At 47.8% G+C, this 16,249-nt stretch overlaps 1 protein-coding gene across 2 annotated transcripts in view; it reads left to right on the forward strand.

The window, feature by feature from the left end:
- Positions 1-16,249, forward strand: part of svep1 (sushi, von Willebrand factor type A, EGF and pentraxin domain containing 1) — an 80,876-nt gene that overhangs the window by 45,965 nt on the left and 18,662 nt on the right. For both annotated transcript variants that reach the window (XM_018730252.2, XM_029257697.1), the window contains exons 9-29: positions 3,082-3,211; positions 3,378-3,485; positions 4,419-4,550; positions 5,000-5,191; positions 5,349-5,470; positions 5,702-5,807; positions 6,642-6,848; positions 7,995-8,228; positions 8,502-8,663; positions 8,993-9,154; positions 9,412-9,573; positions 10,368-10,456; positions 10,577-10,673; positions 10,887-11,000; positions 11,111-11,224; positions 12,574-12,775; positions 13,047-13,204; positions 13,472-13,673; positions 14,097-14,272; positions 15,246-15,370; positions 16,068-16,191. In XM_018730252.2, coding sequence (XP_018585768.2) covers positions 3,082-3,211; positions 3,378-3,485; positions 4,419-4,550; positions 5,000-5,191; positions 5,349-5,470; positions 5,702-5,807; positions 6,642-6,848; positions 7,995-8,228; positions 8,502-8,663; positions 8,993-9,154; positions 9,412-9,573; positions 10,368-10,456; positions 10,577-10,673; positions 10,887-11,000; positions 11,111-11,224; positions 12,574-12,775; positions 13,047-13,204; positions 13,472-13,673; positions 14,097-14,272; positions 15,246-15,370; positions 16,068-16,191 — 3,118 coding nt within the window. The remainder of the gene's footprint in view (positions 1-3,081; positions 3,212-3,377; positions 3,486-4,418; positions 4,551-4,999; positions 5,192-5,348; positions 5,471-5,701; positions 5,808-6,641; positions 6,849-7,994; positions 8,229-8,501; positions 8,664-8,992; positions 9,155-9,411; positions 9,574-10,367; positions 10,457-10,576; positions 10,674-10,886; positions 11,001-11,110; positions 11,225-12,573; positions 12,776-13,046; positions 13,205-13,471; positions 13,674-14,096; positions 14,273-15,245; positions 15,371-16,067; positions 16,192-16,249) is intronic.

Below are 16,249 nucleotides of genomic sequence, written 5' to 3' on the forward strand. Positions count from 1 at the left end.
GCAGAGGGGCATTTAGAGAAAGTCTAGTCTGCATGGAGCCTTTACTGTTAGGAGAGAAGTACAGATTCATGCTGAGATTAATCTGGGTTAAGTTCGTTATCGTATGATGGAGGTTTCAACACGACAGTCTGCATTTAGTCTGCCTTTTGCCTGTTGTAAAGGTGTATCGTGGATTTAGCGGAGGGGCTCTGCAATTCCCAAACGTGTGTTGCCATCAGAAAATTTTCTGCCCCTACTCACTGCTGCAGTGTTGCAAGGTTGTAAACTGTATTGTTTTCCCACACGTATATAAGTAACTCTAAGTTCAAAATTAAATACAGTCATCCGTTGTTTCTGGATTTTGATGAAAAGAAAAATCTGAAAATTACTTAATGGAAAGGCATTCACCCCTTTGTGTTAACAGCCTAAACTGGGCTACGATTGTTCCATTATCTTCATTCTTCATCCTTCTTCACAACATTGTCACGAGATACTGTTAGACGAGTTGAGATGTGCACTTGTACTCCTTGACACAAATGGGAAGCACCTTCAGGACTGCAGAGATTTGGCCTCCATTCCAAAGTGGCTGGACAAAAGCCATTTCAGAGGACATTATTTGTGGAATTTGCCAGAAGCCATGTGACAGCTCCTGGAACCTTCTCTAAGAAGTTTGTGTGATCCAATAAGACTGAAGCAAAGCTTTTTGCCCTGGAAGTGTAGTGCTACGTTTGGCACAACCCAAATGTGATCCATCACCTGGGTAGCATCGTCCCTCCTGTCAGGTTTGGCAGCGAGAGTGTCATGTGGTGTGTTCTTTCAGCAGAAGGAACTCCTGGGGGGTCTGTTTGTCGTGAAAGGTAAAATGGCCAGAATCAAAAACAGCAAAATTCTAACAAAGAAACTGGCAAAGAGGACAATGAGCCAAAACACATGGCAAAAGGACAGAGGAATGGCCCAGACCTACATGCTGTTGGAAATCTATGGAAAGAATGCAAAAAATGTTGCCCACTGGCATTCTCTGACTGAATTGGAGAAATGGACTAAATGTACTTGGAGGAAAAGGCACAAGATGTGCTCTCCAAGACTGACAGCTGTAACTGCTCCCAAAGCCCTGTACAGAAGTTATTGGTGGAGGCCATACTTCTGTATACAAGAAGTGTGTCTCTCTGCGCTTCTTCTCTTCCGTCTTGCCATTGTTTCTGCTGAGGGTGCTCAGGCTGAGCAGGCAGCCCAGACAGTCTTTTCCTCTTTGGGTCCCCAAGTATTCCCAGGCACAAACACGTAATCTGTGCAGCGTGTCCTGAGTCTGCCCCAGGGGCTCCTCCCAGTAGGATGTGCCCAGGCTGTTTTTATGACATGGAAAAGCAGCAGCTGTACTACAAGAAAAGCTCTTGTGCATCTCCAAGCTCCTCACCCTGTCACGGAGAGTGATCCTGCAGAGAATCCTCGTTTTGGCACCATATTAGTACAGTGGCGCTCCAGTGGGGGAGAGAAGTGTGTTTGTTTTGGGGGAAACTTAAGAAAGTTGCATAATGGTACAAAAGGGAAGAAACACTGTTTCCAGTGATTAAAATTCCGCAGTGCAACAGAACATTTACATTTATTCATTTAGCAGATGCTTTTTTTCCAAAACGGTGTACATCTCAGCAAAAGTACAATTTATGCATTACATTAAGAGAAGGAGGGGGGGCGCGGTGGCGCAGTGGGTTGGACTGGGTCCTGCTCTCTGGTGGGTCTGGGGTTCAAATCCCGCTTGGGGTGCCTTGCGACAGACTGGCGTCCTGTCCTGGGTGTGTCCCCTCCCCCTCCGGCCTTACGCCCTGTGTTGCCGGGTTAGGCTCCGGCTCCCAGCGACCCCGACTGGGACAAGCGGTTCAGACGATGTATGCATGCATGCATGTATGTATGTATGTATGTATGTGTATTAAGAGAAGGACACATAGCTCCGGACATGAAAGTCTCAAGCAAACCTAGTTTGTTCCCTACCACTTGCTGCACCGAGGTTCATTGTTCGAGTAGGTGCATAAGACATAGGATAGACAAGTCCCGATACCCTCCCACAAATGAGCAAGTACAATGCCAGAGTAATGGCTGAATAAAGGTTGTATCTGGGGATGCTTATGGAGTTACGATGCATGAACAGTTACACCATAGAGGATGATCTGAAGAGATCTTGGGCGAAGTGGATCTGGAAAAGGTGGGTTTTCAGACTCTTCTTGAAAACAGGCAGAGTTTCCGCAGTTCTGAGTGACAGGGGAAGGTCATTCCACCACAACAGACCCAGAACCGAGAACCTCCGAGCTCTGCTTTTCGTGCGCGGGACCACCAAGCGAGCAGAAGTAGATGAGCGAAGGGGCCTGGCTGAGGTGTACCGGTTGATCAAGTCCTGTAAATAGCCGGGAGCAGTTCTACTGATGCATTTGTACACGGTAACCAGGGTTTTGAATTTGATTCGGGCAGCTATAGGAAGTCAGTACAGAAGAATGAGTAGAGGAGATACATGGGAGCACTTCGGCAAATCAGACACAACTCGTACAGCAGCATTCTGTAGAAGCTGCAGAGGTTTGATGGCAGTAGCAGGAAGGCCACACAGGAGAAAGTTGCGGTAGTCCAAACGGGAAGTCACCATGGCCTGGACAAGTAGTTGGGCGGAGTCAGTAGTGAGGTAGGGACGGATCCTACGAATATTATGCAGGCTGTATCGGCAGGACCGGGTTGTGGCTTCGATATGTTGAGAGAATGACAGACTCGCATCAATCGTTACTCCCAGACTCTTAGTGAAGGAGCTAGGCAAAATGAGTGAGTTGTCCAGTTTGATCGAGAGGTCGTGACAGGAGGACAGGCCAGCTGGGAGGTAAAGAATCTCTGTTTTGGAGAGGTTGAGTTGGAGGTGGTGATCATATATCAGCAGAGGTGGGTGAACCCTTTCTGTAGGCACTCTGTTGTACAAGAGAAGTTGCCTTCTGCCAAGAGAGAGACCTTAGGTGCCCTGGTACTGCCAGCTCCATGCTTCTCAGCTTCCTCTTCTCTTAGCAACAGACTCCGATGTCACAATGTCAATAATGATGCCTTTGTGGCCTCATCCCTGACATGTCCCCCCAGGTGATAATTCAGGTCACTCCAGTCCTGTCTCCCCCTCAAATGTTCCCCATTGGGCGAGAGAAGATCACGTACACAGCCACAGATCGCTCTGGCAACGAGGCCAGCTGCTCTTTCAGCATCACGGTCATCGGTGGGTACATGCACACTACCTGATGATGGTAACGCATATAAATGTCATTTATTCCCAACTCATTAACTCTCTCAACTGGCTTTTAGTTTTTTAGTAGTCTGAAATTCTCAGTAGTTATTGGCTCCACAGGAGTCTGTGGCTTTTCACTCTGAGTTCTCTGTCTCAGATACGGAGCCCCCCATGATTGACAGGTGCAGATCCCCGCCTATTTTCCACACGACAGAAACAGAGTTGGTTGTCATCTGGGAGGTGCCACAGTTCTCTGACAACTCAGGTGAGGCGTTTGCTCTGAGAGCAGTGCGTTAAAGTTCAGTACATAGTGCCAGTGCTGGAGCTGGTGGAGCTCGTCACACTGGAGAAAAGTCTCTGCTAAATGAATGAATGTAAAAATTAATTTCAAATAAAATCAAGTGGACAGCTGTGTGTGTATGTTTCCATGCGAGAGAAATCACAGGTCCATAGTGGAATTTGCTGAACGGATGGGTAGCCGAACGTCATTCATTGCGCTCACGACACACCGTCTCCCCCCAGGAACCCACAGCGCAGACACATGACACCCAGCAACTCTGACATGCGAGGTGTCAGAAAACACTTCTGTAATGTGGCAGGGCATGCCAGGGTTCACACACGCTGACCAAAAATATAGCCTCACACGTGTTACCGTACATAAACGTCACTGAAGCTTTGCTCTGTATTTATGTTTTCCTTGGTTCTCCTATTAATGTGAGGCTGAAGAAGGCTGAAGGCGCTTTTTTCCCCAGACATTTTGTAGGGCTCTTTGGAATCTCCTTCCTCCAAGGGTGGAACGGACATCGACTTGAACCCTGCAGGACAATTACACTTCTTCAGTCTGTGTTTAAATGCCCAGAAGGTAGCAATTATGCTGCTCTGCCCAGATATGATTACAGTGCCACGAACAGACAAAACTACCAATTTCCATCTGTCAACATGTCTGAGATTATAATAAGCTTTAAGGTCTGCTGTCATGAGTCATATCTGAGTATGTATATAGTGGTACTCTATACTGCCCTCTTCAGGACTGTCTAAATGTGGTGTATGTGCTTTTAAGGAAGTGTCTTTGTAGAATTTTATTAAAAATTAACTGAAAGTGTATAGGCTCTAGTGTTAGACTTGCATGTTACACTTATGGTGTTGAGGAAGATGAGGCCAGTACCTCTCACTGGCGCCACCTTGCTGTTCATTCCAGGGGCTGCTCTGCATGTGACTAGCACACACACGCCAGGCTCCACGTTCCCCACAGGCGAGGCAACGGTGCGCTACACAGCCACAGACCCTTCCGGCAACAACCGCACCTGTGACCTGCAGGTCATTGTCCAAGGTACCCCGTTCCTCCTCAGGAGCAGCAGGCGGGCCATGTGACTGACTGACTGCTCCACATGTACACATTTACATACATTTACATTTATTTATTTAGCAGACACTTTTCTCCAAAGCGACTTCCTGAACTCTGTATAGTGTTATCAGCCCACACACTTTATTCACCAGGCTAACTTACACTGTTAGATACACTACTTACACTAGGTCACTCATCCATACATCAGTGGAACAGCACACTCTCTCTGGCACACTCTACATACACACTTGTGTCTTGATGTTTAATGTGTTTTTGTATTGTGTATTTTCATGCTGAGCCTTGTTTTTGAAATCATGTATTTCTGGACATGCCCTTGCGCCTCTCCACAGCAAATGCTACTTTCTCACAACCAGCTGCTCTCCAAATTCCCATCCGCGATGCCCGATAACAGCAGCACGTGTCTTTCTGCCCAGGGTCCACATGTGAACAGCCGTTCCAGCCTATCAATGGGGAGTTCATCTGCACAGAGGAAGAGGGCGGTGTGAACTGCACTCTCTACTGCAAGGACGGGTACAGCTTCACCCATGAGTCCGTGCACAGCTACTTTTGTCCTCACAATGGCCTGTGGGAGCCGCCGTATACCCCAGAGCAGCCCGACTGCTCCTGTGAGTGATGCTGCCTGTCTGGAAGTCTCGCCTTCCTACTGTATTGTTCCTATTCCCCTCGTTCCTCCTGTTCTGTATCGCAATGTGCGTACATGTGTTTGTGGCTCAGTTCATACCTGTGTGAGGCTGAAATAAAGGCCTCTCCTATGTCCTGCAGTGAACCGTATTGCCAACCACGGCTATAAGCCCTTCGAGATGCTCTTCAAAGCCTCCCGTTGTGATGACCAGGCCCTTCTTAAGTCTTTCAGCAGAGACTTAGGCACGGCGCTAGGAGATGTGGTGGGTGGAGCTAGTCAGCCCCTCTAAGTGTGTGCGTGCAGTGTGGATCTCGACAGCCCTTCTCTGCACTGGGTGCTTTCCAACTCCTGTGCCTAGAGACCACTGTGAATGCAAGTGATTTGCAGAAAATGTTTGTATGTGATGTGTTGTAGAATGTTTTTGCAGTTTATCTTGTAAGGGATTTGGTGTCATAGGAGAGCAGTTTGACAGAGGAAGTTGCTGTTCCCACAGGTGCCGACTTTGTGCCACACAGATGACATTTCCTGCAAGCTGGAAGTGATGTCGCAGGCTCAGTGTCTTGAGTACAACTACGACTACGAAAACGGATTCGCCATTGGTAACATTGAGTTCATACACATCTTGCACGTTTCCGTGTTTTCACTAAGAAATGTGTTTGTTTGAGAGTTCTGTGCACTTACTGTTGTGAATGTGCTCTAATTTCGCTGAAGGCAGCAGCTTTGAAGTCCTTTATTAAATCTTGAGGCTCTTCCAAAAGATGCTGGCGTGAGTTAAATTCAATTGCAGACCATGAAGTCAGAAAAGCAAAGGGGTCCGAGGATGGTTTCCAGGGGTCCCTGAAGCACAGGCATTGCTTTGACAATAACACTAACTAAAAGTTAAAAATGAAATAAAACAGCACTGTTATTACTGTCAAACATGTATTTCTGTGAGAAGGAATTCAAGGTCCAGTGAATAACCGGGAGTTTTGTACTTCTGGATTAAACTGTGTCCTGTGGGACATTGGTTCCAACATTTCGCTTCTCCTGTTGGAAGCATTGTCAGGGAGTTGCGACATCTTGTAAAGGTTAAATGTTACAAGATGTCGCAGCTCCCTGACGATGCTTCCAACAGGAGAAGCGAAACGTTGGAACCAATGTCCCACAGGACACAGTTTAATCCAGAAGTACAAAATTCCCAGTCAGTTGACACCAACCGCGGAAGCCTACAGGTTTTAATATGTCCAGTGAATAAGTTCAGTACAATATTTTATCCAAATTTGTTTCTAGGCGGGTCCTTAAGGTTCTTCAGGTTCTTAAAGGAGTCCATGGCCTAGAAGACTTTAAGAATCTCTGTTCAAGAGCTTTGATTTACTTGTTTGCGTTCACAAAGTTCAACAGTGGAGTGCCACTGAAGGTTAATGTATGAGCGAATGGGCTCCTCACCTGCACAGGTCCAGGGGGCTGGGCCAGTAACTGGGAGCCTCAGGATGGGCAGGACTACACATACTTTGACGCTGGCTTTGCCACTGAGCGCCAACCAGCACCTCACCAGCACGATGCCACCTCTTCAAAAAGCGCCCCTCTGAGGGCCAAACGGCACCGCAAGATCTCCAGACCCACCAGGGACCATAAAATCCAGTTCTTCTTCAACATCACAGGTACTGCCCAGACTCCCCAGGCAAGGCCACTGCGAAGGCGGAGCTCGGTCCAGGTTCATTACTGTTATGTCCTAATGTGTTACTGTTGCTTCTGGTAGCTTGTGTGATTGTTTACAGGCATCCAACTGCCATTGACCCCTTATTCTGCCAATCACTTTTATCCATGAGATCACCACAAACCTCCCAGCCAATGAAGATGTAGGCAGAAAAAAGAATTTTGCAACAGTTGCTGTTGGAGTCTGGAGCTTTGTGCTAATGCTGACTTTGCTCTGTGCTCCAATTCTTCAGATTGTTGTGCCTGATTGTTCTGTACTTGCTTGTGCATTTCTGCTTGTATGTCCATGTTTCTCCCTGTTCCAGTCTGTCACCTGTGTTGTTCAACTGAACTTAGTGTTAACTGTGACTTGGAAAAAGTGGACAGGTGAGAAAGTGACGTGACACACTTGTACACGTTGGTGTGTTTGGAGTGTCTACTGTGTGTTTTTGTTTGGCTAGTTAGAGCATCCTCTGATGCTGAAGATGTTTTTTGGTCCCCATCCAAACCACTGGCGTTCAGGCAACTTAACGTTACACCCTGTTACCCCTAGACACCTTGGGCTTGTGACATTACTGGGGGTTCTTCCGAGATATACATGTCCTTCAATATAGTTGTCTGGTTCTGGTTGTTTTGTGTTCTTACATATTGGGACCTTGCTGGGGTGTATTTGGGTTAGTTCTCCTTTAGTGTGTCTCTCACACACACAGTCTGAAACCGCTTGTCCCAAGAGGGGTCGTGGCAAACCGGAGCCTAACCCGGCAATACAAGGGTGCAAGGCTGGGGGGGGGCACATCCAGGACGGGACGCCAGTATGCTGCAAGGCACCCCAAGCGGGACATGAACCCCAGACCCACCAGAGAGCGGGACCTGGCCCAACCTGCTGTGCCACCGCACCCCCCTGCACCCTTAGTGTTTGATAGTAGTAAATATGGTTGCCTTTGATGTGCAAACTTGCTGAGAATCCTCCCATTGAGCTGTTAGCTTCCTTCCTACATTCATACATCACGTTGATACAAGTAATTTGAGCACTTTTTTACTGATTCCCTACTTGCAAGGGACCTTTGAGAAAGCCTGTAACACTCTGCATTTGACTTGTATTGTCCCTCCAGCTAGCATCCCGCTACCTACCTCGAGGAATGACTCTGTGGAGGCAGCCAATCAGAAGCGGCTGCTGCGCACCTTGGAGCAGCTGACCAGTCGGCTGAAGAGGACACTAAGCAAGCAGCCGCTGTCCAGCTTCCATGTGTCCTCTCAGATGATTTTGGCCGACCCCAAGTCGTTGGAGAGCCAGAAGGCCTCACTGTTCTGCAGGCCTGGTTCAGTACTGAAGGACAGGATGTGTGGTGAGTTGCTCTCAGTGCAGATACAGGAGGACTTTCTGTCAGGGTCAGTGGACGTGGGTGTGCTGCTGTCAGTGCTGAGTGGGTTCGTGTTGTTATTGAAAGCTGAAGAGAAGAAACGCATTGAAGGCAACTGCAAATCAGCCCTTCTGCTCTCTCTGAGGGCCTCTGATGTTGAGAAGTTTTGTCACCAATTCCTGAACTCGGTCAGGAGGGAATGGGACCCTGTTCTGCCGTGTCACTTTATGTCAAGGCCTCTGTTTTGACCCCCCCCAGTTCTATGCCCTGTGGGCACCTACTACTCACTGGAGCACAAGGCATGTGAGAGCTGCTGGCTCGGCTCCTACCAGGAACTGGAGGGGCAGACAGAGTGCCAGGCCTGTCCAGATGGCTCGTCCACCCCATATCTACACTCACGGAGTCCCAGTGAATGCAGAGGTAGCCCACGATCCGTCTGTCTGTCTGTCCGTCAGTCAGTCTCTGTGGCCTAGCTGCTCCCTGCCTAGTGTCCTGCAGATGTAGCCCACCCTAAGCTATCAGCTAGTGTAGTGATTATGGCCGTCAGCTGGCTATACAAATGACTAAATTGCTGTATTCGGTGCATGTTGCCATGTGCAAAGTTGGGGAAAAAGTGGAGATTTGAATAATGGAGATTTCGTCCCTTTGCAGCCCGGCCCATACTGTCTTCACTGTGTTTTGGAGGATGCGATGTAACAATGAGCAGTGTTTAAATGGCTGTGACCCTTGACCACTTGCTGTTGTTGCAGCACAGTGTCAGCCAGGCAGCTTTTCGCCCAACGGTCTGGACACTTGTGAGTCCTGCCCACTGGGCCAGTATCAGCCTGAGTTCGGATCTCGGGTCTGCTTGGACTGCCCACAGAACACATCCACAGTCATTCGGGGGGCCGTGAACATAGCTGAATGTGGGGGTAAGTGTTTTTTTTTTTTTTTAGTGTTTCGCTCAGATAAATGGTGTGTTTGGTTTGGTAGAAATTCTGACCTGAATATTTGGCCACTGGAAGTAAACTAACTTAGGAGGATCACAGTGATTTTTTTTTTTTTTTTTAAAAGTATTCCTGGTCCTTGTTGAAAACACGGAGCTCAGTGGACATGAGTAGACATGTCCTGTCTGCGCAAGACCGTGCACCTCTCTGGGAGGTGTGACTTGCATTGTTTGTGCCCTCAGTGCCGTGCTCCGCTGGACATTTCTCTCGGACGGGTCTCGCACCTTGCTACCCTTGCCCCCGGGACTACTATCAGCCCGAGGAGGGGCGCTCCTTCTGCTTGTCCTGCCCCTTCTATGGGACGACCACCATCACTGGGGCAACGGCCATCCACCAGTGCTCCAGTGAGTGTCGTGCTTTATTACAGTGCGACAGCAGATGGCACAGTAAATGTTTATAGCAAATTGCCTTGTAACTGAAGGACATGAAGGACATGCGTGCAAATTGCCCCCCCCACTGCAGCACAACTAATTGAGGTCTTTAGCCTAAATTATCTGTCAGAAAAAAATTGCCCAGCTTGTAAATAGTTCTAAGGGGCTTAGTGTAAAATGTATAACTCTAATTACTTGATTTATCAGACACTTTTCTCCAAAGCAACTTCAGGTGAACTCTATGTAGCATTACCAACCCACACACCTTATTTACCAGGGTAACTTACACTGCTAGATATACTACTTACAATGGGTCACTCCACTCACAAACTGAGAGGGGGGTTGAACCCACGTCCTCTTGCACCACCCAGGTGCTGTGAGACGGTAGCACTACTCGCTGTGCCACTTACCGCCCTGGTGATTCACACAGGAGTTCGGCTTCAGCTAAATAATGGTTAATAATACTGAGAACAGACCTGATGAAGCTGAAGTCCTCAGAGGATGTGTCTTTGAACTAGGGAATTAACTCAGAATGCACCTGCTTCATCAGCACCTTTGAAGAGGCAGCCTGTCCTCTTGCTTTGCTTTGATTCTTTGCTGTCTAGCACTGATTTGTAGTGGAAACTTCTCGTTTTTAGAGCCTTATCAATGTGCAGGAATAATTTCTGAAGGATGCAAGAGTGATCCCATTTGCAAGAGAGTTGTGCTTTCGATTGTGTGTTGACTCAGCTGCCACCTCTGCATTACTGAAACATTTCTGTCCACAGGCTTTGGATCCAGCTTCCTCCCAGAGGAGGGGAGCATGACAGCTGCCCCACAGGTGCTCGATCGCAAGGATTACCAGGCCAGCAGCCAGGTGAGGTGCCAGTGGTGGTGTGGGTGTTGCCTGCAGGAGCAGCCTGATTGGATGTTTAATGTGGAGGTGGGGCTGGACTGAAGAGTATGTGAGTAGTAGGTGATCTGTGCTATTTCTTAGGTGTTCCACCAGTGTTTCTTCAGTCCGTGCATCAATGGGGGCACATGTGAAGAAGTGGGAGTGGGATACGTGTGCTCCTGTCTCCCGGAGTTCACAGGTACCAGCCAGTCATGTGGCATCAAGGTTTAACGTTAATTACATAAAAACTCAGCTGTATATGATTATGAAGAAATGGCAGAATTGAATGAATTTGAAATGAATGTGAGCCTGATGTTTGTACCGCCAGTCGGAGACATAAGGAACAGTCTGGTGCTGTCGTGGCTCTCGGTCTCTCACAGACTGGCACCCGGGCCTGGCGCTTTCCCCACAGGGTCCAAGTGCGAGCGGAAGATAGATGAGTGCCAGTCAGCCCCCTGCCAGAACGGGGGGCTCTGCAGGAACACCGGGAGGGGCTTCCTCTGCGAGTGTCAGTCTGGGTACACAGGTATGGAACCTGCAGCTAACCGTCTGCTCTACCTGCTCTAATGGTGTGCTGCGCACACTTGTGAACTAATGTGTTCTCGTCTGTCTGGCTGCTCTGCCGCCGTGTGACAGGGTCGCTGTGCCAAGCAGAGGTAAACGAGTGCAGCTCCTCCCCTTGTCTGAACAATGGCATCTGCGTGGATGAGGTGAACCGGTTCGCCTGCAGTTGCATGGACGGGTTCACAGGTCAGACCCACGCTCCACCCCACCGGCGCTTTCGTCCATGCTTCTTTGTCCACTTTCCGCAGGGAGTTTAGGACCCAAACACTTCAGCGCTGGATTTGGGCCCAGATTCTCAACCCAATATACTGCAATAAAATATTTTGTGCCATAGATATAGTATAAAGGGGGGCGTGGTGATGCAGTGAGTTTGAGCGGGTCCTGCTCTCTTGTGGGTCTGGGGTTCGAGTCCTGCATGGGGTGCCTTGCAGTGGACTGGTGTTCCATCCTGGGTGTGTCCCCTCCCCTTCCAACCTTGTGCCCTGTGTTGTTGGGTTAGGCTCCGGTTCGCCGCGGCCCCGCTTGGGACAAGCGGTTTCAATCTGTGTGTGTGTGTGTGTGTGTGTGTGTGTGTGTGTGTGTGTGTGTGTGTGTGTGTGTGTGATATCGTATATATATATATCATTTCCCTACAATAAGACCTGAGGAGGTCGGCCGGCCATCACACAAGCACCCTATACTGACGAACTGATGACCAACAGTCATGATGGACAAGACGTACCTTGGTGAACTGGGAAATCAAGTCAGCATTCAGCAGCAATGCTATTATTACCTGTAAACTGACTTTTAAGTCTTGTTCAATCTAGAGTGCCCCTGTAGCCACTGGCACTTGAACCCCCTTGACTTTCAGTTTGGAGTTTTTTGGTTCCTTTCCTCTGTGTCCAGTAGACATAATTATAGCTTTAATAAATGCATCGGTAATGTGTAACGCTAGTCTGTAATCAGCAGTTATTTTTGTTTATTTGCCATATGTATTTGTTTGTTTGCCCTTTTGCCTTTGTTCAGTGTTCTGTTTCACATTGTGAGAAGAGCGCTCTATAAAAATAAACTGAATTGAATTAAATATATGAGTGACAGCTTAACAAGAGAGGTGGATGGATATTTGTATATTCAGTCATTGATGTCTTAAACATCATTACAGTTGGTTCTCGACTTAACAACAACCATCTTATTAACCTTGTTGTATTATTTGGAGTCCCAAAATATGGTAGTAATGTCTGACGACGAGCGCTCCACCTGTAGTTGTAGTCCTACTGTAACATCGGCTGGTTTTTGGAACAGGTCCTAAGCTGAGGAGCAGGCGTACATATATCTGTACACAGCTCACAGATTTGATGCTGTGACGAGATAGTGTCACCGCTCCGTAGAGTGAAAACCTGCCCACTGACACTCGTGTTAAGAGTATTAAATTCACTTTAACACTCTACGCTCTGGTATTTTAAATATGTAAAACTGTTTATCACACTATACACAAAAGTCACATTAAATGGTAATGTGAGGCAATGCAATTGCTGTTGCATTTTTGCTTTTGAAAGGGATCCACTGTGAGCTCCAGATTGATGAGTGTCTTTCGAACCCGTGTCTCAACGGGGGTGTATGTGAAGACCTGGCAGGGAGCTACTCCTGCACCTGTGCAAAGGGCTTCTATGGAGACAACTGCCAGCTGAATGTGAACCAGTGTGATAGCGCCCCCTGTCAGAATGGAGGTACCTGCTCAGATTCAGTCAAAGATTTTAGGTAAGCAATTATCTGCATCGCTTTCCAAAATAATATGCTGAAGTGTAGTGGTTAAAGGCATAGGTATGCGCCACATTCATAATCGCATAGCATATGGTGCCAGGTCTTCTGATGTTTAGGACGTGATATCCAAAGGGCCAACTGTACTGCTGTGCTCTGGCAAACTATTAAATTTGAATTGCTTTGGTGTTTTAAATGTGAGTAAAAATTTTAGGCTGTATGTCTTAGGGTAAAGACTGCAAACAGTAACAGTGACAACACTGTGGCCCAGGTGCGAGTGCCCACCCGGCTTTGCCGGCAGACTGTGCGAGGTGGATGTGAACGAGTGTGAGCCTAGCCCCTGCTTGAATGGGGCCAGCTGCCTGGATGGCCCAGGCTCCTTCATCTGCAGGTGCCCCCCTGGGTTCAACGGAAGCAGGTGTGAGACAGGTATAGATTGCACAACTTTGGGGAGTGCAGTGTGTGAGGGCTGAGGCTCATGTGCACTGCTTTTAGTGGGTCTGCTGAGATCTGGCTGGTGTGCAGTTTCTCGGATAACTGCTGACTTCCTAGTGGGTGGATTGGCAGCTTCTGGTTTCTATTGTGAGCACATCAGGATTTATTAGTTATGATACAATATTGCTCCTTTATCCCATCAGTCAGTTTGCTGATCTGTACAGTTTTTGTGGAGTCTTCTAACTCTTATTCAACCCTCAGAGATATCCTCCTCCTTCAACCTGGACTTTGAGGTGTCTGGTATCCATGGTTACGTGCTGATGGATGGTATCATGCCCACTCTGACGGCGATCACCTGTACTTTCTGGATGAAGTCGTCCGACACCACAAACTATGGCACGCCTGTCTCCTATGCTGTGGAGGGTGGCAGTGACAATGCCTTTCTGTTGATTGATTACAATGGGTGCGTCCCTCCAGCCTTTCACCATGTTCCCCTCTGCTTCCTTTTTGAGCTCTTTCCTGCCTTTAGATTGTTACGGGCCACATTTTACCTGGTTTTACACCTTCTCTACATGGTTTTATTTACTTCTCAAATCTTCTCAATATTTTAATAGTGGAATTAAAAGCTGAGGTTGAGTGAAAACTATGTAACTTTTGGCTTGTAGCAGACCGCTCATGCCTTAGATGGCATATGTTCTCTAAAGGGCTCCTCCTTATCTCCCTCAGAACTGCAGTGTAAATCACCACCAGGGCACAGAGGCTAAAGACTGAGAGGAATACATTTTAATCCTGCATTTAAAGTCCTCCCAAAGGGTGTCACTTTACTGTGTGTGACTTTGCCATGTGGACCTGACAGCCTTCTCTCTCCTGCCATGTGTCTGCTCAGATGGGTCCTCTACATCAATGGCAAAGAGCGCATCACCGATTGCCCCGCCGCCAATGACGGGCACTGGCACCACATTGGTGTGTCGTGGCGCAGCACGGACGGGGATTGGAAGGTCTACGTTGACGGGAACCTGTCGGATGGAGGGAAAGGCTTGTCGGTTGGCACCACTATCCCAGGTTCAGTGCTGTGTCAGACTGAATTTTCCTCCAATCCATGTACTTCAGAAGCACAGTCTGGTAGTTTGCATGAGAATGTAGTCAACACACACAGACTGAATCTGTGGTCATCCTGCAGTGTTTCACTGATTTACATTCATTTTATTTACATTTATTTATTTATCAAACGCTTTTCTCCAGAGCGACTTCCAGTGAACTCTATGTAGTGTTATCAGCCCACACACCTTCTTCACCACGGTGACTTACGCTGCTAGATACACTACTTACAATGGGTCACTCATCCATGCATCCGTGGAACACACTCTCTCTGTGTCACTCACACACTATGGGTGAACCTGAACAGCATGTCTTCATGCTGTGGGAGGAAACCAGAGCACCCAGAGGAAACCCACGAAGACATGGGGGGAATATGCAAACTCCACACAGACTGAGCGGGGATCGAATCCACATCCTCTCACACCACCCAGGTGCTGTGAGACAGCAGCACTACTTGCTGTGTCACGGTACTGCCCATGATTTTGCTGATTTTGCATGTCTTTATTTATTTTACATTACATTTACATTTATTCATTTAGCAGACGCTTTTGTCCAAAGTGATGTACATCTCAGCAAAATTACAATCATTTTGCTGTAGTTTTCATTTACGTAGGCCTTGAGGCCCATGTGGAAGTAAAGGTCACATATAAGGAAACTGAGTGAGGGAAACAAATGTGATTCAGTTTGTCAGAGCTAAGATCAGAGACTGGCTGATTGTACTGTAGTTCACCTTTGCTCTCCCTGTACTAACAATACAGATGTGGAGTTTTGGGCTAAACTCTTTCAGTGCTTAAAGAGGGATTGTGAGTAGCAGTTCAGCTGAGATCTGGCTATCAGCGCACAGTAGGGAGCAGCAGTACAAATACAGCCTCACCTGGCCTCTTTACCTGCTCACACACAATGGCACTCTGGGTAACAGTTTGTCTGTGCTTCACAGGAGGGGGGGCTCTCGTTTTGGGCCAGGACCAGGACCAGAAGGGTGAGGGCTTTAACCCTGTGGAGTCCTTCGTGGGGTCTATCAGCCAGCTCAACATATGGGACCACGTCCTCGGAACACATCAGGTTAGTGTACCATGGAATCCCACCGGCCATATCTCAGGAAGCAAATCATTTTTTCACTCCAAAGTCATTCCTCCTTTTCACCAAGAGCAAAAGTAAGGCAATGTTAGAGATCTGTCCTCTGTGCATCGCAACATACTGAAAACGTGCAGATTTTACCTAAAATTGGTTGTGATGTGGTGAGTGCAAATCCACTGCTATGCCTTCACAAAAAGGCTCTGATTTGGGATCAGTTTTTGTGGAAGGTGAGGTTGGGTCCAGACCGAGGGAATTTTGTTTGCAAGGCAACACAGACCAAACCAAAGTGCACAAGGACATGTGGCCAAGGATGGCCTCTCCTCCACAGCGCTGAGCTCCCTCCCGTCATCTTCATGTGGGACTGGGGCCTCTCAGAAAGTGGCACTTGGGAGAGTGTGTCTCTCTGGTGGATCCCTTCTGTGCAGCAATACATCTGAAAACCAGAGCATGACACACTTGACATGTGAGCCATCTCTCACAACCCCAGAAGACTACACACAATGTAAGACGTGTTACGGTTACACCACTAACCAGAATTAAAAATGACCAGCAGTGGGTCCTACAGCCACTGTATGCAACAAAGCAAAAATGTGGAAACAATAGGATAAAATCTGGGTTCAGTGTAACTAGCAATAAAACTAGAAAATGCTTATAACAAGGGGAAAAAAAACTGTCATTTCAGATAAAAGCACTGGCCACCAGCTGCCCAGTGGACTTCCGCAGGGGCAACGTGTTCGCGTGGCCAGACTTCCTCAATGGTGTTGTTGGCAGGGTCAAAACCACACCAAAAAGCATCTTTTGCTCAGGTAAAGATCCATCATGTGTGATTAGATCTGGTTCTATGACCTTATATTACATGATTTG

This window comes from Scleropages formosus, chromosome 1 (genome assembly GCF_900964775.1).
Source record: "Scleropages formosus chromosome 1, fSclFor1.1, whole genome shotgun sequence".
Classification (NCBI taxonomy): Eukaryota; Metazoa; Chordata; class Actinopteri; order Osteoglossiformes; family Osteoglossidae; genus Scleropages; species Scleropages formosus.